This window comes from Syngnathus floridae, chromosome 18 (genome assembly GCF_059516105.1).
Source record: "Syngnathus floridae isolate MCC-2025c chromosome 18, RoL_Sflo_1.0, whole genome shotgun sequence".
Taxonomy (NCBI): domain Eukaryota; kingdom Metazoa; phylum Chordata; class Actinopteri; order Syngnathiformes; family Syngnathidae; genus Syngnathus; species Syngnathus floridae.
This window is the reverse complement of record NC_142430.1, coordinates 4,280,411-4,307,081: the sequence shown is the minus strand read 5'-3', so window position 1 is coordinate 4,307,081 and position 26,671 is coordinate 4,280,411. Positions and strand designations below refer to the sequence as shown.

The window sequence follows — 26,671 nt, the reverse complement described above, 5'->3', positions numbered from 1 at the left end:
CTATGTAAGCACCATTTATTCGCAATAGGACCGTTTCTTCAACCAGTCTGATTTGAAATTCATCCTCACAGGTTGATGACATCATCAATTTAGCTACTTCAGATTGGTTGGTCAGGGCAAAACACGGTATAACCAGCGATGACTTGCAACTCACCCCAGGTACCAAATGCAAGGCCGCCCAGATTGTGTTCATTTTAGATTTTGACGCAACAACAGAGGGGATTAGGACAGACAACAGAACATAATAATGAAGTCTAGCACGTGGCACATCGGCCGTGCGAGGTGGGGGAAGGTTTTAATGAATATTCCAGACGACACGCTCGCATCAAAAACCACTGACGCATGTGAACGTCTAATCCCATTGTCGCCCAATCGTTTTGCAAATGCTTTCAAGAAAAGTCCGCATCATGGCTACAGCAGTAGCAGCATTACGTAATCACTTTGGTCAACAGATCCAACCTGCAGACGCTGACGTCATTTGACCTTTCACACTTTTTTTTTCTCCTGTTGCGTGGTTTTCACCTTTGCACTCTGAGGATCAAGTAGGCGGATATGTTTTGCGAAACACGATTATTCACTCTAGTTCATTTTGACTCAGGTGTAAATACGTTTTAGATTGCGATGCCCCATCCTCCTCTAGCGTACGCAAACGTATACGCACAGCCCGGCTATATCCGTCCATGACTAGGTGTCCCGCTCTTATTCCGATTAGCGCTCTAAGTGCTGCTTCTTACTCAGGCTAGGGACCGAATTGGATCACTAGTCCAGCCGCTCACTTTGTGAAAGTTTTTCTAAGAATGTCACACGCTAATCTCGCCATGCACTCTGTCAACTCTGTATGGGGATTATATTGTGGCTAATTTAACATTTCAAATCTGTTATGCAACCTTTTCTTAGCATTTCTAATTGAACCTCTCACATGTGATTTCAACAATAACTATACTCATTGGCCACCCTTTATTGAGCCGTGCCATAGTACATGAAAAAAATGTCATGGCTCATTAAATAAGAATGTCAGCAAAAGTTGATCATGAAACGATGATGCCGAGTCTTTTTTTCCGTCTATTTAGACTTGGACTTTTTCAGATCCGGCTCGGCTATTTTCTGCCCGGTGAGGAAATACCACACGCCTCCGCGGTAGAACTCGTTGCCGAAGGAGTAGAGCAGCGCGTTAAAGATGGGGTTTGTTTTGGCAACCACCGGAAGCACCTAGAAAGGAATGAGCTGTGTTTTCGAGCGCTCGAAATGTTCAAATGCGACACGTCTTGGTTCATTTTGCTCACCATTCGTAGCTTTGGAGATATAACCGTAACGTCTCGGAAGCAGGCGTAAATGCACATGAGGACGTAAGGGCCCCAGCACATTAGCATCACCCTCAATGGCAAGCTGGTGTTGAACTAAAAACAGAGCAGTCCAAATTTAAATTCATTGTCACCCAAAATGGCCTTTGAGGCTGGCTTACCCGGTGGTGATGGACCTTCTTAAAGTGTTTGTGGATGGCGCTGTAGCACGACAGCATGGTCAGTGCAGGGAAGGTCAAGTAGAGCACCACCAGCGTGAGCATGAAGGTGACAAAGTCCCTAAAGAGAATATCACTTGTTAATGTACTCTGTTTCTATATTTATACATCAATGCCTCTCATACCTGTCTCCTCTGGTGTAGTCCAGCGTGCAGCAGGTCCTCATCGGCTCAAAGTCATACACGCCCCAGCCCATGAGAGGGACCGCAGCCCAGAAGATGGACAGGACCCAAATGATGCCGCTCATCACCATGGCTGTGCTCCAGAAGAGCTTTTGTCCTGCGTGGCGATAAGGTAATGACTAAATGAGAACATTTCATCAAATCAAAAAACACGTACAACAACTCCAATTTTGAACTCACTGGTGCAGTACTGGTGATATCGGTCCCAAGCGATGGCTGCCATGAAACTGATGGACGCCAAGACGGCGATCATCCCCTGGAAGCCGTGAAAGGCGCATCCGTTCTGGCCAAAAGGCCAATGTCTACATTTGTAACGGAGGCCCACATACAAAATATAAGAATTTTTTTTTAGAATGTTATTTTTCCTTCTATAGCACAGTTTATTTTCCTATTTTAAAAGCACAGCATTATGCATTATATTACAAGATAAATGATACATTTATTTACTTGTGTGTTTATTTTGGTTTGTTTATTTATTTAGGGGGCAGGGCTTGTCTACTAAACTAGTGGAGTTAAGAGATATTAGTACTAGTACAAATTTAAACCAAATGAAAAGGTTCCCATGTTCGGGGTTACCGGACCGAAGGTAGCTGGCGTAGGCTGCCGTGAGTCCGTTCACGTTGAGGCAAATATCGGCCAGGGCCAAGTTGACGACCAGGTAGTTGCTTGGTGTCCTCATCTCCCGCACGCCCAGAAAGGAGGCGACGGTGACGGCGTTGAGGAGGAACCCGAGGACTCCTGTGGGTGCACGGAGGACAGTCCAAAGTCGCAACCTGTCAAAACAAATGTGCGCCGAGTCCTCGTTTCCACTTACCGCCGACAAAAAGCGCCGAGCCGAACAAGAACATGTCGAAGTCGGCGAAGCCGTCAGGTAACGTGTACGCCGCCATGTTGTTTATTTGAGCACTTTTCCCCCACTTAAACTGATTTACTTTACCCCGCACACGAAGAGTAAATTGAACTGTTCTGGCTATGTGTTCCTCCCACAAAGTGAAGCTTTGTGTTGCCCTTCTGTCACATGAACGGGAGGGGGTAAGACCAGAACAATGTGCTTAAGATTTGTTACTCAGTGCTGCTGCAATCCCCCCAAGAATGTCCTAACAAGAACCCTTTGCTCTTATTCTGTCGGAAATTTTGGGCTCTTTATCTCTCATGACCTAAAATACTCCCTCAGTATCTTAATGTGAGATAAATGAATAAATAAAGTTATGTCGACAAAAACAGTCCTGATACCCCCAAATTTTTGAAAACTGTTTAACTATGTCGTTTTTAAACAATTAAGAATAGTGCAAAAGTTGCTTGAAATGTAATATCGAAACATAAAATAAATAGTTATGTACACATGTTCATATAAACATAAAGGTGTTACAAGCTGAGTGGAAGCCCTCTAATGTGATAAATGCCTCTTTGGTGAGTTAAAAAATAAAAAATTCCATTTGGTGTGGATGTGTAAATATTTATCAAAGTCAGCTGGAACAGGCTCCAAGTCCCCCGTGGCCATCATGTAAGTGCTCTCGTAAATAGATGGATGTTTTTGGAAAGTTGACCCTCATCTATCCCCTATTTTGAAATTGTTTGCTGAGCGTCTGTTTGTCAACTGCATTAATCTGCTGAGATTATCACCAACTCATCAACAAATGAATTAATGATGTTTCTCGGTGGACTTTTTTTTGTGGGGCAGTGCAGCAGCGTCACATACTGGTGACCTTGAACTTGAAACCCTACAAAAAATGGTATCATCTGCTACTGATGACTATTTTAATGATCAAAATGTGGACTGTGAGGTTGATGTTTTAATCGTTGTATCATAGTTGTTCGCCCCTATGATGATGCCCACATAAATTTCAGTGCTCTTGACAGTCGGTTGGTATTTGCAGAAAATGAATTAGAAAAGAGGAAAAATATATATTAAAAAGAGACAAAGCTGACTAGATTAAAGGATTTGTCTTGTGTATCAAAATGTTGCACCTGTTAAAAACTGTAACATATTTAAAATAGGCCAGTAAAAAAAGATTGTGTAAATTATTCACTCAGTAATACGACTTACAGACCCATCAAGATGATCATCTTTTGTAAAAACATAAATGGATGACAAAAAAAAAAAGAAAATCGTGTGCAAGCCACATGATAAAATGTCCCCTTGAACATTTTCTGGAATTATTCAATAAAAATCAAATTAATAGGACTGTGCGACTTTCCGACTTCCTATGAGAGACTTGTTGAGGATTCTTCAGCAGGCTCCAGTTGTGCATCTGTGTAAAAATGTTATCATTGGTAAGAAAATGAAAGGGACAAGTGTGCAGCCTATCAGCTTCCAGGATAGCCCTGGTGTAATCGTGTGAATGGAAATAACCTCAAACTCCTCCTCCTGCGTCTATAATCCAAGCGCATCCTTTTTATCAGAGGATTGACTGCGGGCGGAGCAGAATGGAACTGACGGACCACCATGTATCTCACATCCCCTTAAAGAAAAAAAGAAACATAGATTTCTAGTAGTGAAGTAGTTTGTTGCATTTAGGAGCCTCGTAGGAACCAAAATGAGTCGACACTTTTCTTGTGCGTTTTCCGTGGCTTTATTTATTTTCCCATTCATGAGCACTTCGTGTCCTGCACAGTGCAACTGCTTCTTCCACAAACTGAGCGACGGTTCTAAAGCCAGGTAAAGATGAGATATTTTCTTCTTTTTATCTTTTTTTTTTTTTTTTTTTATCTTACATGCAAAATTGACAGCATGTTAGTGCTTTTGTCATTTCAGTAGTGGAGGATTAACTTGGAGTTGCCCTTTAATCTGCTTTTCTTGTTATAGGACAATAGGCCACTACTTTTATTGAACTGTTTATTTCAAGTAAATGCTATTTTTAATCTGAATCTTGCTACAGTTTGAAATTTTTTGCAAAATTAACAAATGCTAAAAAAAAATATTTGTACAAAATCTGCTAAGTGCTAAAACATCTGCCTACTTGAGCTAAAATGAACCATGTTTTGAATCTATTTATACATTATCATAAAGAGTTGAACAATTGCCCTTCCCCCCTTACAGAAGCGTCCTTTGCAATGATCCCAAGATCACCGTCATTCCTCCAAATTTCCCCATGGACACCTCCAAAATACGCATTGAGAAGACAGCCATCACGAGGATTTCCAGCGGTGATTTTCGCTACCTCGGCAGCATGGAGTTTCTGTGGATGTCTTTCAACTCCCTGAGCTCTCTCAGCATGGACAGTTTTCAGGGTCTCGTGAACCTGGACGAGCTGAGGCTGGACGGTAACGCCCTCACCTCATTCCCGTGGGAGTCTCTGAGCGATGTGCCCAATCTGAAGCTACTCGACCTGCACAACAACAAGATCTCCAGTATGCCCGCCGAGGCCCTGGCGTACATAAAGAACATCACTTATTTGGATTTATCTAGCAACACTCTCACCACCATCCCTGCAGATGTCCTCTCGCTTTGGTTAAGTGTAAAACCACTTCAGGAAGCTGATTCTTCCAAGTTCATTCTTGGTGAGTTTCTTGAATCAGGAGACTTGTTGTGCCTCGTCACCAGAAGGGCAGATTAGTTTCATTTTAGTAGTCGTGCGTGTCTTTGTGGTTATAATAGCCTACATGCAACAAGGTTTCAATGACGCACTTGGTTTTCAGGCCTCCATGACAACCCGTGGTTATGTGACTGCCGGCTTTATGATCTGGTCCAGTTCCAGAAGTCCCCGAGGTCATCGGTCGCTCTAATAGACCCCAGGCTGCGATGTTCCGACCCGGAGAGTCTGTCTGGGGTTTTCTTTACTGAAGCGGAATTGCAGAGGTGCCAGGGCCCTCGGGTGCATACCGCTGTTGCGCGTGTCCGGAGCTCGCTGGGCAACAACGTCCTGCTTCGTTGCGGCACTGTTGGCGTTCCAATCCCTGAGCTTTCTTGGAACCGCGCCGATGGCAAAAAAATCAACGGCACCAGTGAGTTCTCCTGAACTAAATCCAGAAGTGCTAAGATTAGAGCATCTATTTCCGCACGAGTGTCAACGAGCTTAAAGTTATTCTCTTTGTGTCAATCTACTTAACCCTGCCAACCGTTTCTCTTATTTTCAGTTCAGCAAGAGATCTCACAGGAGGGCATCATCTGGTCCATTTTGAGTGTGCCGGCAGTCTCTTACAGGGATTCGGGAAAGTATGTGTGCAAAGCCACCAATTTTGTGGGAACCGCAGACGCTATCATCTCCTTGGTGATCACAGACACGTTTCGGGCTGAAGAGGCAGGCGGTGCGGTTGCCAAAAGACCTAGAGGAAAGAAGCCCGGCGGTATGGGGAGGGCTGCGTATCAGGAAAAGCTTATCGCTAGGTATGTCCCTCCCCCGACGACCTCTCCCGGCAAGCCCGTCGTCCAACCCCTCGACGGCAAAGCTGTCACCGGGAAGTACGAGGTCGAGAGCTATAGCGTCTCCTCCGGCTCCCGAGGACGAGGCCGGGGGTCGAACCCTCGAAAGCCGGAGCAGGTTGCTTTGGGTAACATGGTGGCCAACGCCTCATCCTTACAGCAAGCCCCCGAGAAAAGGGTGGTGCGTTCGGTGAAGGTGATCGGCGATACCGACCACACCGTCTCGTTGAACTGGCGAGCCCCCACGTCCACAAATATCACAGAGTTTAGCGTCCTATACGCCGTGTTTGGCGAGCGGGACATGCGGCGGATAAACGTGGGAGCGGGCAAAAACCGTATCACCATCGACGGCCTGGTGCCTAAAACAAAGTACATCGCTTGCGTTTGCGTCAAAGGCCTGATACCGAAAAAGGAGCAGTGCGTAATCTTCTCGACGGATGAGGCGGCCAGCGCAAGCGGCACCCAGAAACTCATCAACGTGGTGGTCATCACGGTAGCCTGCGTCATCGCAGTGCCTCTCACTCTGATCGTCTGCTGCGGCGCCATTAAAAAGCGTTGCCGCAAGCTCCTCGGCCAGCCGTCCAAGGAAATACAGGACTCCTATGTCACATTTGAGACTCTGGGCCCCGGGTCCAAAACTAAAGGGACGGAAGGCGAGTATCTTACCCGGTTAACCCCCGACGAGTCCAACCGGCTGCTTTCCGCGAGGTCCAGCGTCGATTCCGAGGCCATAACGAGGACTGAGGGCCCACCTAATGAGTACTTCTGCTAGAACTCGACATTTGCCTCAACTTGTGGGAGATGCACTTTAAGACTGGAGTCGTCAAGTCTGATCCCTCTAAAGGAAATTGACAGCTCATTTGCCATTGGATGAAACAACTTCTTACAGACTTGTGGAAGAAAGCTAAATATGTGTATAAAAAAAAGGAAAATGATACACAGTGAAATGGTTATTTACATGTTAATGTATACAAATGTGTTTTGGGACCTCTTACTAAAAGGTGACACTTCATCTTTTCAACCTAAACAACATATTTTATCTAATGTAACCTCTGCACTGTGTACAAACCTTTACATCAATTATATTTAGCAACACCGACGTCGTCACGTGCCAGGTTTTCCAAACAAAACTCAACACAACTTGCACAGTTTCTAATATGTAAATATGTTGTCAACTAACACATCTGTATATGAAAGAGTTGTATGTAAATAAAAGTTGTTTTTATATACTGATAACATGATTGTTCATTATGTTGGACTGAAACAACATGAGTGGATATCAGCAAACACACAAGCAGGTCTTAAGTGCTTTTTATTGAATAGTTCCAGACAAATATTCAGGGGAACATTTTATTAAACCATCATGTGGTTTTCTGTTTTTTTGTCATCCATCAGAACAAATGGTACAGAGTGAATTGGTTTCTGCTGCCCAAAGTACAATCTGCACTAACGTACCTTATCGGTAGTGATGGGAAAATGAGGCTTCAAATTTGCTTGTAATATTTTGAGTAAATTGCTGATTGAGCAGTCTGCAAAGATGAGTGCTACTACAACTAGTTTGGCCTGAATGTTGATTTGTGGCAATGTTCAAAATTTCTTTACGACAAACGAAACCAACTTTTTAGGAACCTTGACGAGATTCGCTCTGTGTTCAAACCCTCGCGGCTCAGTGAGATATGGGCTTTATCGAGGTCAGATTACTGTCCTCTCCAGACATCTGTCGCCCTCTCTCTTGGCACCACTAACCGGCCCGGCCCACTTATGCAGACGGGCCTTCTGTTGTCGCCCACGCCCTCGTCACACTGGGTGGCTGACCGAGTATTTGTAAAATTCTGAGACAACAGCTCAAACGAGTCTGTTCAAAGTGGAGACCCTGTGACAGAAATACATCAGAGTGGGTCCCGTGTATCCCGTTGTCTGCTTTAAGTGTTACGTCAAGGAATCTTAAGCTAATAGGCTTTGTGGTCACATAGCCTGTCCATGCCGCGTCCTGCACTTAACAGGCTTGTTTCCAATGGTCCTCTCGGAAAATGGATGGCTTTTGTGTCACGTTCGGCATTTCTTTTTTGTTGTACATCATCACTCCCGGATCGTCAACTTGTCTGAAGGGTTGCTCCTGCGTAGATGAGACCCTAGGAAGGTGAGTCGACGCTAGTTTGTGAAAGCTAGGTTATACTTCAAGACGCCTTATTTCTCACACCGGTCGTTAAACCTAGGTCTTTGCTCTGCATGGAAACGTACATGGGCCAAATTCCAGAGGACATCCCGCACGATTTCACAAAGATCCGGATGGAAAACTGCCACCTGACGGAGCTACCTCCGGGATCCTTCTCGAAATTGGGTACTTTGGAGTTCCTGTGGCTCAATTTCAATGATATCACCTTGATGAACATCAAAAGCCTACAGGGGCTGGCTAACCTGACCGAGTTGCGGCTGCAGGGCAACAAGCTGACTTCGGTTCCGTGGACTGCGTTTCAGGACACGCCGCGACTCAAAATTCTGGACTTGAAACACAATCGTCTCGACGTCCTACCAGAATATTCCTTAAAACACTTGCCTGTGCTGACCTACTTAGATTTATCCTTCAACCAGCTTAGTGTTATATCAAGAGATGTATTCATGAATTGGCCCCTTTACCAGAAAGCAGAGCGAGTTTGGGCAAAGGAGGGCTCGGTTTCCAATGTGGTCTTAGCGCTACATGACAACCCCTGGCTGTGCGACTGCCGCCTGAAAGGCTTCGTGGAGTTCATCCGAGCGGTCGGGCCTCCCATCATTCTCATGAACTCTTATTTGTTGTGTTCGGGCCCCGCCTCTAAAGTGGACACATTTTTCCACAAGATCCAGTTGAAAACATGCACAAAGCCCGTGGCCTCTGCCCCGGAGACTAACATCAACGTGCCTCCAGGAGCCAACGTAACGCTCTCGTGCTTAGTCAAGGCCAGGCCGGGCCCAAGCATTCAGTGGATGCACAGTCAGAAGATTATAAGAGGATTTACTGGTAAGATTGTGTTTTATTTTTTATACTGTTGTCCATTAAACGGTTGCAAAGCACTCAAACCACATTTTTAGCTAGTGACCTGATCTAGGTTTTAGGGACAGGATATAGTAAATGTCAAATGACTTAAATAAGAATAGGAGCTTATTGTAGGACAACATGAGTTTTTTTTTCCACTTCTTAACTATTCTGATCTCTTTGTTGGAAGTGACCATTTTGTGGCCATTGGTTAATCGCTAGCAAATGTAGATATTTAACTACAGATAGTTTTAAATCAAGAGACATGATCTCCTAATTTTCTTTATACAGCTACTGTGACTCCCATCGACGAGGAGACTGTCAATTCCACTTTGGTGATCCCTTCGCTGTACCTAGCGAACGGAGGCCTCTATACCTGCCTGGCCAACAATTTCATTGGCAATTCCTCTGCTGAGATCACGGTGAACATCAGCACTTTGAGTAACTCCGCACCTCTCCTGCCACCTTCACCCATCCTTTCCCCGGATGAGAACACCTCCATTGACATCCGCATCGCCAAGCAGACGGTTTACGGCATCACCGTGGAATGGCGTGCTGCCATGGAGAACCCGGCCGAAACCTGGTTCACCGTCCATTTTGGAAAGTACGACTCACCCAAAAGGGAGACCATCTACATCGGACCGGGTATCAACAGCTACTCGGTCAGCGATTTGCTTCCCGTTACGAAATACGAGGTTTGCGTGACCCTGAAGAACCACCCGCCAAGGGAGGGCCAGTGTGTCGTCTTTGTGACGGGAAGTGACGTAAGCGAGATGGAGCAGAGGGAGCGTCTGATTCACATCGTAGTCGTCGTTTGCGTCATGGTGCTGTCCGTGCCGGTCGGCATGTACGCCTGCACCACCGAGGCCCGCTTTGGCTGTACGGAACGCTGCGGGAATCTGTGGAGGAAGCCATATTTGTGGTCTCGCAATAGGAACCGCCAGGAGGCTGACTTTCAGGGAGTGGAAAGTCAGGGTCCCGAGAGTCAGGGGATAGACAGTCTGGGCGCGTTCGACAGCCTCCAGGCGGCCAGTGATGAAGTCCTATGCAGGGACTTGCAAGAAAAAGCCAAAAAGAAGCAGAAGTCTGACGACAGATGCAAAGGAGGAAGTGCGGCCTATCTGTATTAAATCAACCACTCCCTCCATCGATCCATTTATCTGGTTGAGTGTCGCACGGAACCGAAGCCTATTCCGGCTGACTTTGGATGAAAGGTGGACAACAACCTCCCACTGGTCACTCTGCCTTTTTTTTTTTTTTTTGCAATAATTGTTCATATTTACTTTTTAATGTATATAAAAATCAAATTTCCTTTCCCATTTTGATACCAAATGTGTGTAAATCATGAATAATGTACAGTTTGTATCATTCCTGGATTAAAATGAGCCACACAAATGCTGAGGGATTCTATTTTATTTTTTTATTTTTTTTTAGTACAATCGCCCAAAAGGATTTGTTACATAAGCGCTATATTCCCGTGCATTTATCCATACACTGCTAAGAAGATTAGAGTGATTTTTTTTCCCCCCCCTGAACCCTTGTCAGCGAGACATGATATTTCCATTTATTGACAGATCTGATTGGACATTAATTGGTAAGGAAAAAACAAATTCAAATGATGTTTGAGTATTTACCATTGATTTTTCTCTTCTGCCTTGTTCTATTTGATAATAGTTTTAAAAATTTAATTGTAACCTCTGCACACCCACAAAAACATGACTCTATTTCATTGAAATATTTATTCAAAATCAATCAAATACAAAGACGGTACAAATATGTCACATGCAAAGACCAGGCAGTGTGTCTTATAGTTAATGCCGTATATCTCCATGTATTATATAATACAACAATCACATGACATTTAAATTGCCTACATTTGAAGGCATTGATGAAAATGGATGTAGCTCGTATATTTTGATGTTAATTCCATTTCTTTTGTGTACTTACAAAAAAGCAACCTGTATGCAGTTGAAATACAAACAATTTTGTGCACACATTGAAAACAAATATAAAAGCATGTGTTTCAATACTACATAAACGCAACCTTGTGAGCTAGCTTGTGTTTGATCGCAACACGACTGTGGCACATGGTAATTGTACAAAAAGCGCAAATTCTCTGCGTGATTTTTTGAGGATTTAGCTCACCCAAAATATTCTAATGTGAACTTCTAATGTCCGTGCGTTACATAAAACAAATGAGAAAAAAGGAAGCTGCTGCACAAAACTATTTTTGTCAGAACCAATGTCGGCTTATAAGCAGTTAGCAACAATAGCACTTTATCACATTTAGATATAAATGTGTGTATAATATATGTGTGTGTGTGTGGGGGGGTGTATATCAGAACGGAGGTGTGTGTTTTTTTGCAGTCACAGAAACGTATTAAACTGTATCTGGAAATCTCCGTGGGTAAAATGTGATCCTCCTCGAGATGGCAGTGTGGTGATTATCTTTAGCTCTCTGGAGTTATCTGTACTTTGCTTTAAGTATTTATTTCTGGCTATCTTTACTTTCTCTGCCTTAAATGGTCAAAATAGCCTTTTTACTCATTTTAATCTCACAGATAAAAAGATGTAATCTAGCTACCAATGTATTTTGTATCTGATGTTCAATTTATCTAAAATATGTGAGTACTTAATAATAACCTTGATTGTTTTCTATAATTTTCTGCTCCAGCCTCATTTTCAACTCGGAAACCAGCGCAGAGCTCATATTCCCCTCCTTGCGACGACATGAGTTGCCTTTCTTTGAGCCTTTGGAGGACAAGGCTCCAGATATGGTGGGAACAGCACGGGACCACTCGGGGGGTCGGTAGTTGGCCGGGGCCGGCGGGGGCAGACACGGGGCGCAGGGTGGCGGTGGCGGCCTCGCTTTCTGAGTGCCGCTCTTCTGCTTGGGGGATCCCTCCAGATCCTCCATGAGGAACTTCTCGGAGGGGTTGCGAATTTTAAACGCGGGCATGTTGAAACTCCAGGGTTGCCGGTGCCTGGGTCTCCTCTTGATGATGCGGCGCGCAGGCGTCACCCTGTTTTGGGACTTGGCGTTGCGCATGTACATAGCCGTGGAGATGAGAACGGTCGCTCCTACCAACAAGCTAATAATGAACGTAAGCATGCCCAACGCTTTCATGGGGTTGTCCCGGCTTTTCATTAAAAAGGCCGCCATAGGCCCCTTTAGAGGAATCTGCAAAAGATAACAAATAGAATCGGAATCATCCAAGCGTCATTCGAACCGAGCGATAGATTGATAAGCGAAGCACTGGCAGAGGAGTGCGATTTGTCTTTGGCATGGAGCTGATATGATGGATGATGCGTCCGTCACAAACCAGAGCCCTGGAGCATGTTTGTGTAAGAAAAACTTTAAGGCCAAATGGAAAATGTTTGGCAGCAATTTCTTCTAGGGTGGAAAAAGCTCTGCCATTCACATCAGTCAGTCTCGAAACTACCCACGCGATTGTTTCCCGCAAATCTACCTGGCGATAAGCTGCCATGGGATTTACGCGCTATAGAAAAAGGAAATATATTTTGTACATCTTTCAAACACGCCCTAAGACCTTCACCGAGCCAACCGAGAAAAAAAGATGGGTCATGGAGGTATCCCTTCCCTCACTTGGGTCTGCGGATTACTTTGATATAGTTACTCTCTGGGTTGATTCTGGACTTTTTCACTGAGTTACAGTACAGGACTGTGGATATGCAGACGGTTAGCAAAACGAAGGTCACGACAAGGCTGAAACAAATTCCAAAAACGGTCAGCGGACGCTTGCTGAGGCCCAGGAAGTACGAAACAACGCGTCCCTTGACCTGGAAAGCACGATGCACAACACACAAGACCAGAAACAAACAATCATCAACATGCGGAATGACGTGATGAAAACACAGGTGCACATGTATAGTTGCGTATAAATGCAGAAGGGCGATAGCAGCAGCTGCGAGCGTCTAGAGTTAGCGTAGTCTTACCGCTTCTGTGATGTCAATGTTGACCACGGCGGTGGTGCTAAAAGACGGAGAACCTTGGTCTCGCGCCTCGACCACCAGCGACCACTTGCAGGCCTTCTCCATGGTGATGTTGTTCACTATCTCCATGGACTTGATGTACGGCTTCAGCTTGATCTCGCCCGTTTCTGCATCAATGTCAAACGCGTTGTCGGGATCCGCCGTCATGATGCAGTACTCCACGACGTTGTTGGGAGACTCTGCGTCATCGTCCACCGCCTGCGAGCGTTGCAGTCGTAGTCAGACATTTTATCTACTCGAGCAAGAGTTGCCCGTATTCCGTTTTTTGTACACACCCTATTAAATACTTCATCACGCACCTCTACTTTGACGGGCGTTCCAATGATCATAGTCTTCTCTAGTAGCGGCTCCTCAAATTCAGGCCAGTGGTCGTTCATGTCGAGCACGGTGACAAAGACCTCGGCCAGGCTGTACTTTCCTTCCGAGTCTTGCGCCTTCACGTAGAAGTTAAACTTGGAGCGAACCTCAGCGTCCAACGTTGTCCACGGCTGCGTGGAGATGATGCCCGTCGACGGGTGGATGGAAAACCTGTGCGATATTGTCTAAAATTCACCAAAGGCTAACGAAATAAATACGTTATTTATCCGGATGTGTTTCAACACTAGGCTTGCTTCCATTTTATTCACTGTGATAACTCACAAGTCTCTTGCAAACTGCTAACTTTCACACAATGAACTCAGGTGGTCGCCTACAGAGGAGCATAAATTTGCACTTTAACACCCGTACACGTTCTCGCCTTGCCACAACCCCATGTCTCGGGCTCCAGCTGTCAGCCTGTTTGTTAATTGGCTCTTCCGACGCGAGAGGGACGACTATTTTTAACTCTCCAATCCAATTAGGAGATGAGTGGGAATCTTGCAGCCATCTTAGGAGCGAGGCTGTTTGGATAGCGCTGTAGCCGAATAAACCGGTTTTCCTCTTCTCTTTTTGATTCGGAACGCTAATCGTGGATCAGGACCGTCGCTTCCAGATCTCTACGTGCGAAAGCAGTAGTTAAACATCTAATCTAGTTTACTTACAAATCTGATCCTGATCCATAGATGCTGTATTTGACTTCACCCCAGGGTCCTGAATCGGGATCATTCGCCTGGCGGAAGAAGCAGGATAATATTTCGATTGTGGTTTGGAATCAAATGTCAGAAAAGAGGATGACTGACTGTAACAGTGGAAACACTGGTGCCTCCGGGCGAGTTCTCTGCGACCCTGGAGATGTAATACTCGGACGTAAATTTGGGAGTGTTGTCATTAGTATCCAGGAGGTTGATCACAATGTCCGCCGTCGCGCTGAAGCGCTCCGGAGTGTCGAGCTCCACCGCCAATAGCTGTAATAATAATACTTCATTTTATTTATAAACAAAGGTTTCACGAGTGGATAAAATATCCTAATGCCATAATATGATTTTCAATCCCGACCTTAAATGAGAGCGTTGGTCCCTTTTCGTAGTCAATGCCGGACGTGTCCTCCACGATGATGGTCACCTGGGCTTCGTTCAGGACTGTCTGGGGCACCACTCGGAGAACACGGCTCGGACCCACCAGTCTCAGTTTGAATTTGGCATTTGCCCCCTTGGGAATAAAAATGACAGACATGACAAGATAAGAAGCTAGAAAGTGGAGGGAATACATCCAAATAACAAGCCTGCTTCCGAGCCAACCTACTTGATCAGAATCGTTAACGGTGATCTTGAACCCACGCAGGATCTCGCCCGAGGGAGGGTGCTCGTACATGGTGACCTCAAACTTGCTCTGCGGCCCGTTCTCGCCGTAAAATGTGGGCGGGTGGTTGTTGAGATCCACCACTCGTACCGTCACCACGGCAATGTTGTAGTCCTGAAGCAGATCTTGGGCTCCTACCTCAGATGCCTGGTTGGGAACGTTACGCGCTCATAAATAACCAAATTGTTCATGTAAATATTTTCAGAAACTACCTTGACTTTAATTTCGTAGAGTTCGTTTTTGAGCAGGGATGGGTGCGTTGTCAAGGTGATGCATCCGCTGGTGCTGTTGATGTCAAAGACGCCGTCACTTCCTGTAAGAGACGTTCTGCGTTATCGTGGCTAAACGGGTCGAGAGTGATCCCAGTGCACGACGTTGGTTTTACCATCGATGATGGAATAATAAATGGGATTGGGATTCCCTTGATCGCCGTCTCTGGCGTACACGGTGAATATCTCTGAGCCCTAAATGACAACAGTCGGATCAAACTTGCGTGTCGTTTCAGGCTAGTGTAGCCAACTGCGAGAAAACATACGGGAACGGAGACTTCGTAGATATAGCCAAAGTAAGGCGTTCCTACAAAAGATGGAGGCATGTCTTGGGCATCGAGAACGTTGACCGTTATGGTGGCTGTGGAGGACAAAACCTGAAGTTTGCCCTTGTATTTTCCTCCTCCGTCCTGAGAAAAACAGTAGGAGGATTTTTTTATTAGAATTTCTTTGGGTCTGTGAACCTTGACTTGTCTGACCTTGGCCACCACTGTCACAAAGTGCGTGGGCGTGGTCTCGTAGTCCAGCCGCTCGCCGGGTTTCACCCTCAGGATCCCGCTGTGGGCGTCGATGGCGAACTTGGAGAATGGCGTCGGCTGATGACAGACAAGGGGTTCAAATTTTGGTTACTGTGATCAGCGACAATATGACAGACGTTGGTCACTCGTGTTGGCTTGCTGGAACGGAGCGAACGTAAACCCTTGTTAAGCTGTCAATGCAAAATGTAATTAAAATTTAATCCACGCAAGTCACACATTTACAAACTGCTCACTCGGTATGAGATTAATCTTTTCCCGCCACACGATATTCCATCACTCAAATGACCTTTTTGTTGTTGTTCTTTCCATCCCAAACTCGTCTAACTCGGAGGAAGCGACGGTGCGCTAAGTCTCGCTGTCTGCCCCCCCCCCCCCCCCTTAGTGTGATGCCCCCACAAACTGCACTAAAGAAAAAAAGAAACTGAAAATCCAATTTCAAAAGGAAGAAAATGACTGGAATCCGATCAAGACAAAAGTGTGCCTCTGAGAAATAGGGCAGGTTTGGATTTCTTGAAATTCAAATGCAAAATAAATCCCACTTCTCACGCTCAGTATGATCATCTGCATAACTGTAAAGGCTGGAAGCTCACCTGCAGGGAATAGGAGACGCTGCCTCCTGAGCCCAGATCTTTATCCCGCGCCAGGACTCGGTAAATGCTGCTGCCAGCTATGACATCCTGAAGAAGAACAAAACGACCATTAAAATGTTTTATATTTTTTATACACTTTTGTCATTGTTACAGATCAGTCCTACCTCGGCAATATCGACGATAAAAGGTAAGTTTTGAAACCGGGGCGGTTCGTCGTTGGCGTCGGTGACAAACACTCTCACGTTTTCAACCACCTGAAAACAAAACACAAGACAACTAGAACCTCTCGCCTTTTGGACAATGGTAACCCGCCTTTGCTCACTTACTTTATTCCGCCCATCCGTGATGCTAACGAGCACAGAAATCTCATCTTGTTTCTACAAAATAAACATTTTGTTAATTGCAGCAAACTTCCCGAGATCACCCTAAGGGCTCACCTCTCGATCCAGCTCCAGAACGAGAGTCACGTTTCCAGACTTGGGATCCACCCTAAAATACTCCGTGGAGCCCATTTGGAACGTCAGATCGTATCGGATGGGATCGCCCTCGGGATCGCTGCCGTTGAGGACATAAATCTGCGTGCCTGGAAATAAAAGTACGGTAAGACACTTTATCAATCATCCGTCCGCCAAAAACAAATCGAATCAGATGAAGTAGAAAATTCATCTCGTACCGACCGGGGTGTCCTCAGAGATGCTGAACAAAGCCATGTTCCCATTTGTACCGCTGGGTCCATTGTCGTAGAAATACGGAGCGTAGTCCGATTGTCCTTCATCGGAAAGCCGAGTGAGGATCGAATGAGCAACATTGACACCAAAAATCGTTAGATTTTATCCCTAAGAGTAACTCACTTGCTAGAAACAAAGCAGGAGGCGAAAGCAGTGATGAGGAAAAACAATGGGGAACATTCAACAGTGTCAAATGACATTTTTAATCGAATTCAAATGCAAAATAAACCTTTTTGAAGAGCGGCGCACTAAAGATGGACCATCCCAGAAGGGATTAAGCGCCTGCCTAAGAAGTCTTATCCATGCGCAAATGAAAACAAGCCTTACCCAAACTGAAGTGCAGGAGGAGAACAAAGGTGAAAGCTGACGTTTTCTTCTCTAGCTTCATCCTGGTGGGGCACCGAGGCCCGGTTGGCTCATGTGGAAGGCTTTGGGGGGCTGGCGGGCGCTTGGTTGGTCGGGCGGCGAGCTGTGTGCCCTTCTTCAGGCTGCTCAAGAAAAGGCTGGGACTCGCTAATCCAGTGACGCATCCCTTCTCTGCGCATACTACGCTGCCGACGTAACAGCTCACACCTTTGCATACGCACAAAAAGTCAGCCACGCCTCTCTTACACTGCTCTTTTTTAGTAGCCTATCCAATTTGCTTCTTAGCTTCATGGGCATTTGATTTGCTTCCAAATATTGATTGCATGTGCAGAGTTTTTACACCTTGGCCCAACGTTAACATGTTTAATTGGTGTCAGGGAGGTTTGACAATTAGCAAGTATAGAACAAAAATAGCATTTGACGCTCAATTATGTTAGCCAATCACAATGCAGGATCATTCGGATTGGAAACATTCAGGTTGTAAAAATTGCGTTAGACCTAAAAGACCACCTGCATTTGTTGACGCATTGCACGCTTTATATACACTCTTTTTATTATTTTGTTTTGATTATATATTTCATAATTCAAATGAGTTATTAGTTACTAAAGTTTTTTTTTTTTAAAGTATGTTTTTTGTAAACATTACATAGGAAGGTTCGAATGAGGAGTGACAAGTTAAACATTAGAAACAGTTAAATGTGTGTCATCAATGTAAAGTTGTGGCATCCAGATGCATGCACCTTTATCGCATTTAGCTGCAGCAGTTTGCATCTGCTGTGAGTGTCCTTGCTTGGTTAGGAGGCTTTAATTTGAGCGGAGCTACCAGATGGTGGACAAGAGGATTATTGTGTGCCCTAAGCCTTTGTCATCTGCACTCTATGTGTGTGCGTGTGTGCGTGCGTAATGCGAAAGCAAGTGTAAATAAGGCAATCTATACTGCTTTTACAAAATCTAAAATGAAAGTCCAAATACACAGAAGACTGGAAATTAAGTATTAGCATGCTTTGGGGTTAAAGTTTCCTTTGTTATGATGCATATTAATACTTTTAATTCACCACTAGGTGGCAGTGTTGCTGTGCAAACGTCTCTGTGATGTGTATTATGCATCGTCACTTGGTGAGTCGTCTTAACTTATTTTAATATACTATGACTAAGGTCTGATGAACATTAACTCAGAACTAATAAAGTGATTGAGACAACTAGACTGCATCAATTGACCTATAAAATTAGAAGTCAAAATAAGGACAATTGTTATCAATGTGAATCCTTTATTGAATTACACTGTTGCCTTACAGACTCCGAACAGATCCATATTCGACAATAAATACAAAATGTTAATGAACGACGGATGACGGGCAGAAAGGAATCAATTCTACCATGACTGAGGCCTCTGCCTTTAAGTGCTTTGTTGCAACTTCTTTACCACGTGTTTAGAGACCGCTTGCGATAAACACCTTGTTTGTTGCTAACTCAGAACACCAGATAGCTCTGTACAAGTGTTGAAAGAAAAAAAGAAAGTCCTTTGGCTGTTCACTTCCTTCTGCCGCCGCCGCCATTTGCCAGGATCATCACCAGCCTGGTGAAGATGTTCAGGGTGTCCATGTAAATCCCCATACAGCTGGAGAGAACACAAGGACGATTAATGCAAAAACAAAAGACGGTAATAGTCACCGTTTGTTTCAGACGTACGCGTTAATGGGGTCGTATTTTTGCACTCCGTAGAACGGATGCGTCTCGGCCTTCTTGACGACCTTCTGCGTGTCGTAGAGCAGGAACATGCTGAAGAGGACCAGGCCGCCGTAGACGGCCACAGAGTACAAGCCGGCTCCGAACGCCGAGGTGGGTGGCAGGAACATGGACCCTGCCCGTGGAGTTAGATGTCATCTTCCCACTTCAGGTATCCATCTTGTACGAGTTTCTGTGCACTCACCAATAGAGGAAGCGAAGACCAGCCCGAAGCCGACGGCCAGGGGTCCGCCCATGTTGAGGAACTTTTCGCTGGGAGCGCACATGGCCACCGTGGACAGGCCGCCCACAATACCAGCCGTGTACCAGGCGGCCCGCACCATCAGGGGTCCTCCCAGGAGAGTGAGCGGAGCCACCACAGCACCCATCACACCTAGACGGAAAAATATTCAAAGCAAGTATATGTGTGTGTGCCTTGCCTCCTCAATAGAGGTTGGGCAACATTATTTGAGACTACATTCCTGCCCTCTAGCGGTGCATGCAAATACCTGCATGCAGCATCCAGGCCAGGTGCTTGGGCACCGGGCTGTGCTCATACGAAATGGACCGGACCAGCATGCCGGCGCCGATCATGGCAGCAAACGTAGCTCCGATAGCCTGGAAGGAATAAAACGCCTCTGTGACTCCAGTGACGCTGATACCCCAATGTTCTTTGCAGTGATCCTCACTATCCAGGAGCCTCTCATCATGAGTCCCATGAGCGCCGGGGTTCGATTCACCGCGACCGCCGACAGAGCCGTCAGTCCGACGCTGCCCGCAAAGTACATGTAAGTGGAATGGATTCGGTCCTTCACATACTGAGGCCAGATCCTGCACAAAAGAAGGGGGAAAGAGTGTTAAAAACAAAACATTTAAACAACTTGTGCAGAATAGGGTCAGACCCTTCAAAAATGAAGGAAGGAAACAAAGTAGTGTTAAATGGACGTAATTGTAAGGTAAGGCAAAATGTAATAAATTACAAGGAAACAGTATAAAGCTAAGTATGTAGCATTGAAGGGGCCACTATTTACTCACACTGCTTTCTCAATGGCACCAATCTCATTGGACATCCCCATGCCATAGTAGCATAAAGCTCCCAGGCCCACTGCTGCACCGCCAGCCAGAATCATTCTTCCCATGCTGTCAACTGAACACATCACATTGAGGAGATGAGGTCTGTTTACAGGGCAAGCTACTCTTTCCAGAAACATGGCAATTCCCTCTTCCCACTACTCTTACTTTTTAAAGCCGTGCCCGTGGCCGGCTCGAAAGCCGCCTCCTTGAGTTGATCTCTGGTCGTCTTCGCCCGGCGGAAACCAAATCTGGCCTTTGAGGAAAAACCCTGGCCAAAACAAAAACAGTTTCCATTGCAGAACTTATTGAAACATATTGTGAGACTGGAAACGTTTTACATCTGTTGTATTAGAATCCGAACAGGTTTGTCATTGCACCACAGGGTGAGTTACCTGCTGGGGCGTGAAGTGGGTTGGGCATGGCTTCAAGTTGATGGTGGACGACCTTAGAGCGGCGGAGCCTTTGGTTAGCCCGGGACGGAGCGCGGCGCCGAGCGGGGGGAGGCTCCTCAGGCATGTTAGTCTTGCCACAAGCATGGTTTCGTTTGTTCGTCAGCCTTGAAAAACAACACCCAGCTCGGTGATAAATATCGAAACTACAATAGAAGCCATGACAAACGCAATCGAACATTCGTTTGCGTGACGTACAGTTTATTGACATGTGACACGTAGAGACAAAGTCTGAATGCATCAACTATGCAAATGTTGGTAAATTACGCTCTACTATATCGATAAGGCGGTAAATGAATGTTACTTACGAAGATATGCGTTGTTCACCTTGTGGTCAAGATCTAACCACGGAGAATGATGTTGCGCGAGCTTCTGACGCAATTGTTTTGCAAGGTTCGTGAAGATTCTCGGTGACGTCATCGCGGCGCGACGAGCTATTGGGAAATGTAGTTCTTAAAAGTCGAGTAGAAGGCGTCATACAGAAGGTAATAAAAAATAATTTACTGTTTTGTAGTGATGTAATAATTGTGTTAAGGCTTAATATTTACTCTTGTGCTTATTTTACAATGGGTTGTTGCGATTGACGATGTTTCTGATAATTTGATCTCATTAGAGGATGCAAATTATTATTAAAATTATTAAAACTTGTTGGTTGCATTTGTAAATTGAGCTCCATTTCTTTGTGCAAATGCATCGAAACCTATTCAGTTACAAAGTTTAACCCAGTAGAGGGAGTCAATTCGCCTCCGTTGTGACTATATTGAATTTGCATAAAGCAACAATTGAAGACGGAACGTTGTGGCAGAATCTGGAAAGTAAAATTTTGCATGCAGTTTGGTGGCAAGTTTTTGCGTAAATGAGCAGTTTATATATTTATTGCGTGGGCTTTTTTCTTTTTCTTTTTTTTTTAGATCATTCACTTTTTCTATGGGAGGTCTCTTCGTACGTCATCCAAGCAGGGGCAAAAAGTTGGTCCGAAAACTTTTTTCATTCAGATCAGCGCACAGTCTGACCCGCATCTCCTCCACTGGAATTACGGAACCCCACACATGCCTCCTTTTTGGACTCCTGGACAACCTTTTATGTGTGGGTGGAGGAAATCATGGAATTAATAATCCGAGTTGGACGCGCTCGTTTTGACGGATTAAACAGCGTGGACACATCAGCATGGTGAGTGAGTACACGACTAACGGGACACCTGATTCAGTAGTCACAGTGGGAATGAAGAAGTTAATGTAATATGGTGAGCCGCTGACAACACAACTCAAATGCGAGAGGGTGTGACTTCTAATTTAAAATCTTTATTAAGATCGCATGACTACAGTATTGCTGTGGCGGACCTCAGTACCAGACCTACAGTTCGAGGTAGGGTGACATGTTTGTCTTTTGCGATGTCTTTGTTTTGAAGACTTATTGTTGGCAGACAGTCATGAAATAGTGTTCCTCACTTCTACCACATTACTTGCATTATTCAATTATCTCTACTAACCAATTGTATTTCAGGCACTTAAATAATTACAGTCAGAAGTTAAAATCGAGATTTTATATTAAAAAATAGAAATAAAAAAGGCAATAAATTGGGTTCGCCTCATGAAGCGCCACAAAAGGGCTGCGGAAATTTTGCAGGCTTTCCTGACATTACATGACCTGAGACGAACCTGTGGTCTGATCCCGACTTTGACGTGCGAATGACCTCGATGGGTTTGACCTTTGGTGAGGGGGGGGTCACTCTACGTGAAGAGGCCTTTTGTGGTCGCGGCATGCGGCAGAGTGGTGCAAGATGGAGCTGAAAATGTCCCCCTCCCCACCCAGTATATTTACACCAGTGCTTCACAACTGTTCCCAATTCCTGTGCATTTGCTGCAAATATTGTACTGGCACAATTGGTTTTGAAACAAAAGGACGGGAGGAGTGAGTGTTATTGAACAATGAATGAATGCTCCAGACAGATAATTAGCAACTGGTATGACTGCTACGAGGCAAGGTTGACTACTGTCTGCTCTAGGTCAGATGCCATCCTTGTGCAGATAAGATAGGGTGTCACTTGCGAAGAAAGATTGCAGTAAATTTCTCACTCTGGTTGTTTTCCACAGTTTTGATGTTGTTTTTATAAACGGGTTGAAACATCGCAAGAACCGCTCTGAACAAGAGGACAATACAAAGAACTGCGAGACCTGTTAAGACAACCCTGGTGGCGGTGCGGGGACGGGGTTTGAGCCATCGGCAGAACTCATTAAGAAGCGGACCCGGGCGCCGCCACAGCCGAGAGAATGAGGATCAAATACAGCCTACCCGTCGTCTTTTTTGTGGCGCTGGTCATCATCGAGAAGGAGAACAACATTATCTCAAGGTGAGTCTGCAAGGTTTACTGACAATATACTATGTATTGGGGTGTGATTGTGATTCCATTCCTTGTGTCAGGGTGTCTGATAAACTGGCCTTGAAGCAGACCCCCCAAACCCCGATACAGCCCAGCCGATCCGCCAACGCTCTTTGGAAGCGCAACGATTCCTCCGATGGCAAGCTGAACTCGGCTGTCATGCTGATGAAGCGGCGCTTGGAGAATTACAGCGACTACCGGCCGCTGGCGGCCGAGACCAGCCGCAGAAAAAACATTCTCCTCCTGGCCACCACCAGGACGGGTTCATCCTTCGTGGGTGAGTTTTTCAACCAGCAGGGCGACAACATGTTTTACCTCTTTGAGCCGCTGTGGCACGTGGAAAAGATGCTGACTCTGGCGACAGGCGGCACTAACGCCACAGCCGCTGCCAAAGCGTACCGCGACGTGCTCCGCCAGCTCTTCCTGTGCGACTTCTCCCTGCTGGAGCGCTTCATCGACCCCCTCCCCGTGGATCACGTCACAGCCTCGCTCTTCCGCAGAAGCTCCAGCCGCTCCCTGTGCGAGCAGGCGGTTTGCGGCCCCTTGGTCAAAGGCGTCTTTGAACGCTACAAGTGCAGCAACAGACGCTGCGGGCCCCTCAACCTCACCACAGCGTCCGAGTCCTGCCTGGAGAAGGAGCACAGGGCCATCAAGTCAGTGAGGGTGCGCCAGCTGGAAACCCTCCGTCCTCTGGCCGAGGACCCGCGTCTGGACGTGAAATTCATCCAGCTGGTCCGCGATCCTCGGGCGGTGCTTGCCTCGCGCATGGTGGCCTTCGCCGCCAAATACGACAACTGGAAGCGATGGGCCGACAACAGGGACGTGCCCATGGATGATGACGAGGTGAAAAAACTGAAGAGCAACTGCAACAGCATCAGGATGTCAGCGGAGATGGGCCTCGGGCAGCCGGCGTGGCTGCGCGGCCGCTACATGCTAGTGCGCTACGAGGACATCGCGCACTTCCCCATGAGGAAAGCAGCTGAGATGTACAAGTTTGCCGGGATCCCTTTCACGCCGCAGGTCAAAGCCTGGATCCTGAAGAGCACGCAGGCCTCCAAGGAGACCGGCGGCATTTACTCCACTCAGAAGAACTCCACCGAGCAAGTGGAGAAGTGGCGCTTCAAGTTGCCCTTCAAGATAGTGCAAGTGGTCCAGAAGGTGTGCGGGCCCACGCTGAAACTTTTTGGCTACAAGTTTGTGACAAGCCAAGAGATGCTAACAGACAAGTCAATCAGCTTGATAGAAGAGCTTTGGTAGACTCTGACTCAAGGACGGACACAAACGCATATTTATTAGTGTCTTTTATCGTAAAGCAGATGTTTATCCAGATATTTAACACCTTTTTACTTTGTTTTACTATTTAAACTAGCCGGAGGGAGACGATTTTGTCTCGTCCACAAATCGCAAGCACGGCCTGTGAAAAGCTGCCTTTGTATATTTTTTGCACTCGGGACCATTTTTGTCACTCCAACACAAATGGGCATGTCGTGCGACTTGAATTTCGGAGCAAACAGAAGCGTTCCCAAACGAGCAAGTTAATGTGGGGGGGGACGGTAAACATTAACGACCTGACTCTGGGAACCTCCGCTGTGAACAGCTCCTGAGTTGGCAACCAAAGAAACGCCAAATGAAGCGCTCGCTTTATAAAAACATAGAAAGTGGAAAGAAGCTATCGCCATAATCAGTCACTCCAGCGTTTTCATCATTCCTCCTCCTTTGCAGATTGACGTCCTCGCTAACTGTTTGAAGGGGTCATAGACCAATTTGGGGGAAAAAAAGATGTTTACATTGCCGTCCAAACGCGCCGGACCCCGCAGCTGGTTTGCAGATCGGTGCGTCGTTTATTTGTGAGTCTGGCGTCTATAGACACAAGCCTCTTGACCGCTGATAGAGAGACGCGGGGAAAGAGGGAGGCCTTGATAGCCGCGCCTACCGCTTTAAACATTGGTCTCCATTAACACGCTTTGACACCGTCTTGCAAGTCCCCTCTTTGTGGCGAGGGTGCTGGGTTAGTGCCACATTGTTATGTTGAATCGTGACCTTATTTGGAAGAGTTATCGCTTATCTCTCAGTGATCATTGGGTAATGACGCTGTAAAAGGAAGTGCACAAACACTGTATGGGGAAGGGGGGGGGGGGCAGAGTGCGAAAACTGAGACATTGTACAATTCATTAGAAAAAAGTTTCAAGTTGTAAAATGTCACATTGTTTGAATTTAACTCAAAATAAACAAATGGAATTACACTTTGTGTAGCTCAAATGCTAACCCAAACTGGAAGTGCTAACGATTAGCATCAATAGTCACAAATAGTTGTAATATTTTATTGTCTGCAGGCCAATTGTACTGCCTCCTGGTGGCCAAGGCCAGCACAGCAGAAGGAACAGCACAGAAGTGAATTGGGGCATTAAATCATGTTGAATTGCTAGCATTTGATTAAATTCTGTCATTATCTTTTTAGAAAGTGCAATGTTATAGAGTGTTACTTTTCCTTCTGAAAACATATTTTTTTGTTTGTTTTTTATCTAATTGCTAGTTATAATGCTGCGACACAACTTCCTGGTGCATAGCGGATGTCAAACAGACTGAGAGTGCCACCATCATCATCTTAACCAGGAATGTGAGAGGGGTTGTGTTTGATTGCAACTCCCTCCATCGTTTGGAATAAATGCCACCCTGTGTAGGTGTAACCTTCTGCGAGCGCACGTAAAAAAAAAAAGCCTCCACTTGTGCCGTCCGCAAAAATGTCTATGTAGCAGCAGTGAAGCGCTCTCCTTTTGCACACTGGCTGCTTTGTACGGCGCACTGTGTGTTTACCGCAGTGGCTTCGGCTATTTCAGTAACTCAAGGTTGCAATTAGGCTGACTTGACATATCATGTGGTCGGCTGGGTCATTTTGACCCCGCCCTGTCACATGCACGCCATATCTTTTTCTACTCTACTCCCTTTACTCATTCTTTCATCTATTAAAAAAACGCTTTTGCCCTCCAAATTAGGCCACCCCACCCTCCTGCTTCATCGCCCACTATGACCAGAAACAGCATGACTTCTGTGCAGTCATTTTGTGAGTTATCTTGAAATTGTTACCATCTTTGGTTTTCAAATCCCCTTTGTCACTTCTAAGCCACAACAGGAACTACATGGGTATATGTGATAGACCCCATGTGCTTTAGGTTCCACTTTCCATCTTCGCACTGAAGTCGCTTTAAACAGATGAATTGATGCATTGCAGGTCAAAGTCAACGTATGGTTTTATTGTTGTATTTTTTTTTTAATACATATTTCTGTGCCGTGTGTTCATGTGATTTGGATGCCATTGGGCGTGTAATCTTTTCCAGAGACTTGAAACAAAATAACTATGTTCACCCTGTTTGCTATTCACTGCTTCTCAATCCGCGTTTATCACTCAGATTAGAATTTTTTTTTTTGCCCTCAGCCACTTTAGATAGCGGCTTAAACAACGGCCTTGTGCTTTTTTGATGGTTGAGTGGCCAGCGCAAAGTTCCCAATGAAAAGCTGTGTAGGTGTTAAAACCCCAGACGCCTGCATGATGTGCTCAAGCCACAATGTATTTTCTGCCGCACCATAAAAACAAACTGATTATTAAGGGGATTAAGGGCTATATCGCTCATGTGCACCGTTACGCCATCGATGACTTTATTCATCCGTAGCTTCTTAAGTACAAAATGTGCTGCCATTTTTGGACTTCCTCAGCCAGCCGAGGAGCACAAAAAAAGCGTCAGCGTT

The 26,671-nt window shown here is 45.7% G+C and overlaps 6 protein-coding genes and 1 long non-coding RNA gene across 14 annotated transcripts; 4 read left to right on the top strand and 3 right to left on the bottom strand.

The window, feature by feature from the left end:
- Positions 1 to 943: 943 nt before the first annotated feature.
- rgrb (retinal G protein coupled receptor b) lies at positions 944 to 2,825 on the bottom strand. The gene is made up of 7 exons (XM_088359364.1): positions 2,516 to 2,825; positions 2,283 to 2,439; positions 1,882 to 2,003; positions 1,645 to 1,798; positions 1,463 to 1,580; positions 1,284 to 1,397; positions 944 to 1,209 (listed from the first exon to the last, which is right to left on the bottom strand). Exons 1-7 carry the CDS (start codon positions 2,589 to 2,591, stop codon positions 1,063 to 1,065), a joined length of 888 nt encoding a protein of 295 aa, XP_088215490.1. The 5' UTR covers positions 2,592 to 2,825; the 3' UTR covers positions 944 to 1,062.
- LOC148382320 (uncharacterized) lies at positions 2,430 to 16,605 on the top strand. The gene is made up of 3 exons (XR_015853936.1): positions 2,430 to 2,572; positions 16,193 to 16,265; positions 16,359 to 16,605. It is a non-coding gene; the product is annotated as an uncharacterized LOC148382320 (long non-coding RNA).
- Positions 3,381 to 7,300, top strand: lrit1b (leucine-rich repeat, immunoglobulin-like and transmembrane domains 1b). Its single transcript, XM_088359356.1, has 4 exons — positions 3,381 to 4,360; positions 4,742 to 5,202; positions 5,341 to 5,646; positions 5,779 to 7,300. The coding sequence occupies exons 1-4, from the start codon at positions 4,239 to 4,241 to the stop codon at positions 6,834 to 6,836; spliced, it is 1,947 nt and encodes a 648-aa protein (XP_088215482.1). The 5' UTR covers positions 3,381 to 4,238; the 3' UTR covers positions 6,837 to 7,300.
- On the top strand, positions 7,442 to 10,478 carry LOC148382321 (leucine-rich repeat, immunoglobulin-like domain and transmembrane domain-containing protein 2). Its single transcript, XM_088359357.1, has 3 exons — positions 7,442 to 8,204; positions 8,281 to 9,062; positions 9,369 to 10,478. Exons 1-3 carry the CDS (start codon positions 8,095 to 8,097, stop codon positions 10,205 to 10,207), a joined length of 1,731 nt encoding a protein of 576 aa, XP_088215483.1. The 5' UTR covers positions 7,442 to 8,094; the 3' UTR covers positions 10,208 to 10,478.
- LOC148382319 (cadherin-related family member 1a) lies at positions 10,802 to 17,494 on the bottom strand. Of its 5 annotated transcripts, XM_088359354.1 has the most exons (17): positions 17,261 to 17,490; positions 16,879 to 16,974; positions 16,643 to 16,788; positions 16,532 to 16,582; positions 16,370 to 16,459; positions 16,206 to 16,292; positions 15,556 to 15,672; positions 15,343 to 15,486; positions 15,193 to 15,271; positions 15,020 to 15,120; positions 14,751 to 14,954; positions 14,505 to 14,657; positions 14,249 to 14,413; positions 14,111 to 14,178; positions 13,391 to 13,619; positions 13,035 to 13,289; positions 10,802 to 12,258 (listed from the first exon to the last, which is right to left on the bottom strand). In XM_088359354.1, the coding sequence occupies exons 1-17, from the start codon at positions 17,319 to 17,321 to the stop codon at positions 11,710 to 11,712; spliced, it is 2,595 nt and encodes an 864-aa protein (XP_088215480.1). In that variant the 5' UTR covers positions 17,322 to 17,490; the 3' UTR covers positions 10,802 to 11,709. The 5 variants fall into 5 exon arrangements, with proteins under 5 accessions (XP_088215480.1, XP_088215478.1, XP_088215479.1 ...); XM_088359352.1 differs by having other exon boundaries at positions 16,370 to 16,582; positions 17,261 to 17,491; XM_088359353.1 differs by having other exon boundaries at positions 15,343 to 15,672; positions 17,261 to 17,491.
- Positions 17,495 to 18,547: 1,053 nt separating this feature from the next.
- ghitm (growth hormone inducible transmembrane protein) lies at positions 18,548 to 20,992 on the bottom strand. Its single transcript, XM_088359363.1, has 9 exons — positions 20,856 to 20,992; positions 20,491 to 20,654; positions 20,264 to 20,366; positions 20,060 to 20,171; positions 19,714 to 19,855; positions 19,534 to 19,642; positions 19,230 to 19,418; positions 18,989 to 19,160; positions 18,548 to 18,917 (listed from the first exon to the last, which is right to left on the bottom strand). Exons 2-9 carry the CDS (start codon positions 20,632 to 20,634, stop codon positions 18,830 to 18,832), a joined length of 1,059 nt encoding a protein of 352 aa, XP_088215489.1. The 5' UTR covers positions 20,635 to 20,654; positions 20,856 to 20,992; the 3' UTR covers positions 18,548 to 18,829.
- Positions 20,836 to 25,170, top strand: chst3b (carbohydrate (chondroitin 6) sulfotransferase 3b). Of its 4 annotated transcripts, none has more exons than XM_088359360.1 (4): positions 20,836 to 21,032; positions 21,459 to 21,717; positions 22,641 to 22,897; positions 22,969 to 25,170. In XM_088359360.1, the coding sequence occupies exons 3-4, from the start codon at positions 22,818 to 22,820 to the stop codon at positions 24,182 to 24,184; spliced, it is 1,296 nt and encodes a 431-aa protein (XP_088215486.1). In that variant the 5' UTR covers positions 20,836 to 21,032; positions 21,459 to 21,717; positions 22,641 to 22,817; the 3' UTR covers positions 24,185 to 25,170. The 4 variants fall into 4 exon arrangements, with proteins under 4 accessions (XP_088215486.1, XP_088215487.1, XP_088215488.1 ...); XM_088359361.1 differs by lacking the exon at positions 20,836 to 21,032 and adding an exon at positions 21,137 to 21,362; XM_088359362.1 differs by lacking the exon at positions 20,836 to 21,032 and having other exon boundaries at positions 22,969 to 23,204; positions 23,292 to 25,170.
- Positions 25,171 to 26,671: the final 1,501 nt, after the last annotated feature.